The following is a 2,580-nucleotide window of genomic DNA, read 5'->3' as shown; positions in this document are numbered from 1 at the left end:
AGGGGCTAAAGCCACAATAAAAGGAAAAAAGAGGTAAGGAACTCTTCTCATGAGACAATCCCTATGACTAGGCTTAATCCTATGGTCAATAGGGAGCTAGACTTCGTGCACAAAATAACTTCCCCACCTATAAAATGCTGGTCTCTCATTTCTCAAGATCCTGACATTTCTAGATACCCAAATATTCCAACAAGCCAAGAATACCACTTCCGCAAAGAATGATTTATTGAAATCCTTTTTGGCATGCACAAAAGTTGCCTCATAACATCCCCCACTTGCCAGCAAATCCGCAGATAGTTCCATTCCCTGACATAGAAATTACATAGAAAAAATGATGATCCATGTCCTCCCTAACACTAGTGGGGAAAATGACACAAGATGTCCCATCAGCTACATTCGAGTGTCTCCTCTAAAGCATGTCCTTTGTATTCAGCCTGCCCGTAATCAAATCCAGACAAACACTTTGATCTTCATTGTACAACAATACAATAGGATTATGGATTATGTCATAATAAATCTTTGCTTTTATAAGGCACATCTCCCTTGGAGATCAACCAAACATCCTGCTTACAATCTTCTCTTGAGGGTGAAGAGGTGAGATACTTCAAAACCCCAAATTCCTGATAGGCTTGGGAAAAACGAGGTAGATTGAAGGATTGTATAAAATCATCACTGCTTAAAACCTCCTTGGCTGAAACTAACATGCCTGTTGCATAAGAGAACAATATCTTAATCCTCTACTGCGAAGATACAACTAAGCCATCTATCCTCTATTGGTCAGACCAAAAAAGGACAGAGTACCCTTGCTTGAGTTCTACCAAAGAAATGGCCCCAAACTTGTCAAAAAAGGCTTGCAATATCTTTCCACCAAGAGGTGCCACACAAAGAAGTAGCATGTGGTACTCTACCATGATAGTAGCAATTCCATATCAGATGCACCCAAGAAATATCATGTTTGTTGTAGAATTTATGTGCATGCTTTAAAAGTATAGCCTCATTTTGAACCCCAATATAGAGAATACCAAAACCTCCCTTGTTTTTTGGGTCTGCAAACCAAATCCCATGCAGCCAAGGATGTTGCAGGTTCCTGTATGTCCTTCCTATATAAGCACTATCTCTGAATTCTCTGCAGTTGCTTAGTTTTTGCAGGGTGTATTTTCGAAAGCACCCGACAAAGATCTATTTCTCGAGTGCCCGCTGGAAAGCGCTTCACAAACACCCCGACACATAACAAAGAAGCATATTACCGTAGTGAATCCTTGAACATGTGAGGTTGCATATTTTTAAAGTTTAGTCTTCATTCTTTAGTGTTTTGCCACACGATCGGGACAGAACAGTTAAACAAAATGAATCAAAGAAACAATCATACGTATAGATGAGAAATTACATGTACATCAACACCACGTCGACAATACTAGTAGTGTGCATTCTAGTGTTTGTCTAGTAGTCGAATTGGTGCCAGGTGGAGAAGGTTTGCCCGAACTGCCACCAGGCCGGCACGACGTCCTGAAAGACGAGGTACTGGCCGCCGGTGGAGGTGATGGCGAAGCTGAGCGCCTGCCCGACTAGCCCTGAGAGGCAGTGCCAGTTGGCACCCCAGTTCCTGGACATGGGGATCCACGCGGTGTTGGTCCCTTTCACCGACATGCTCTTGATCGACCCGCTCCCGCCAATGTTGGCCACGAGCACCAGCTCGAAGTAGTTGAAGCCGTTGATGATGAACCGCATGCCGCCCTTCCTCCAGCACTTGACCTGCTGGTAGAAGACGGGAATGATGCCGGCACGGTAGATGCCGATGTTCTCCCAGGCGGGCTGTGACATGTCGAAGTGGTGTCGAGGAGGGTTGCACCACCCGCCGTTGTCGCTGGGGAGATCCCAGTTGGGAGGGCAGAAGTTGGTGGCGGACACGGTGATGGACGTGCCGGGCTTGCACATATCCGACTTGCTGGTGTCGCAGATGATGACGTAGCATTGCCCGCACGATGCACCATCATTGAACAGCGCCGTGCTCAGCGCCACGTTGTTGATCCCATACCCTGCAACGTACAGGTTCTCGTACCCACACGCGCCACCTGGATATTGCACATGCAAACACATTCAGACACGCACACACGCAACGCATTGCATGCGTACCGTAATTTTAATATTGGAAAAGTTGATGGTGCCGGAGCAAGACATAATTTAGTCTTGATTAGCTAGCTTACCCATTGTGTCGGAGCCGTCGGCGCCGCCGTAGAAGGTGGCGGTGGCCGGGATCCAATCGGAATTGGCCGGCGCGAAGTAGAACGCGAGAACAGCGGCGAACAGCTGCAGGAAGCGCATCCCAGCTGCCATCTGTCTGCTCGAGAGTCCGAGAAACATGGAGAGATGATTGAGCTTCTCTCGCAGCTAGCTTAGCTTGGTAGATATTGTGGCGATCGAGAGTGCATTTGGAGTTGAGGAATGATTGCGACAATGGTGGTGCTTAAATAGGATCTAGCTAGCGTATGAGATCGAGAGGAATGATTGTCATCTTAATTAACTAACATATGAGATCGCGGTTCCAACGATCGTATGGACGCAACCTCCACCGATAGACTT

The 2,580-nt window shown here is 46.8% G+C and overlaps 1 protein-coding gene across 1 annotated transcript; it reads right to left on the bottom strand.

The window, feature by feature from the left end:
• Positions 1-1,440: 1,440 nt before the first annotated feature.
• On the bottom strand, positions 1,441-2,334 carry LOC119288586 (expansin-A19-like). The gene is made up of 2 exons (XM_037568180.1): positions 2,205-2,334; positions 1,441-2,072 (listed from the first exon to the last, which is right to left on the bottom strand). The coding sequence occupies exons 1-2, from the start codon at positions 2,332-2,334 to the stop codon at positions 1,441-1,443; spliced, it is 762 nt and encodes a 253-aa protein (XP_037424077.1).
• Between the last annotated feature and the right edge of the window lie 246 nt (positions 2,335-2,580).

Source organism: Triticum dicoccoides, chromosome 4A, assembly GCF_002162155.2.
Source record: "Triticum dicoccoides isolate Atlit2015 ecotype Zavitan chromosome 4A, WEW_v2.0, whole genome shotgun sequence".
NCBI classification, from domain to species: domain Eukaryota; kingdom Viridiplantae; phylum Streptophyta; class Magnoliopsida; order Poales; family Poaceae; genus Triticum; species Triticum dicoccoides.
This window is presented reverse-complemented; position numbering and strand designations above follow the sequence as displayed.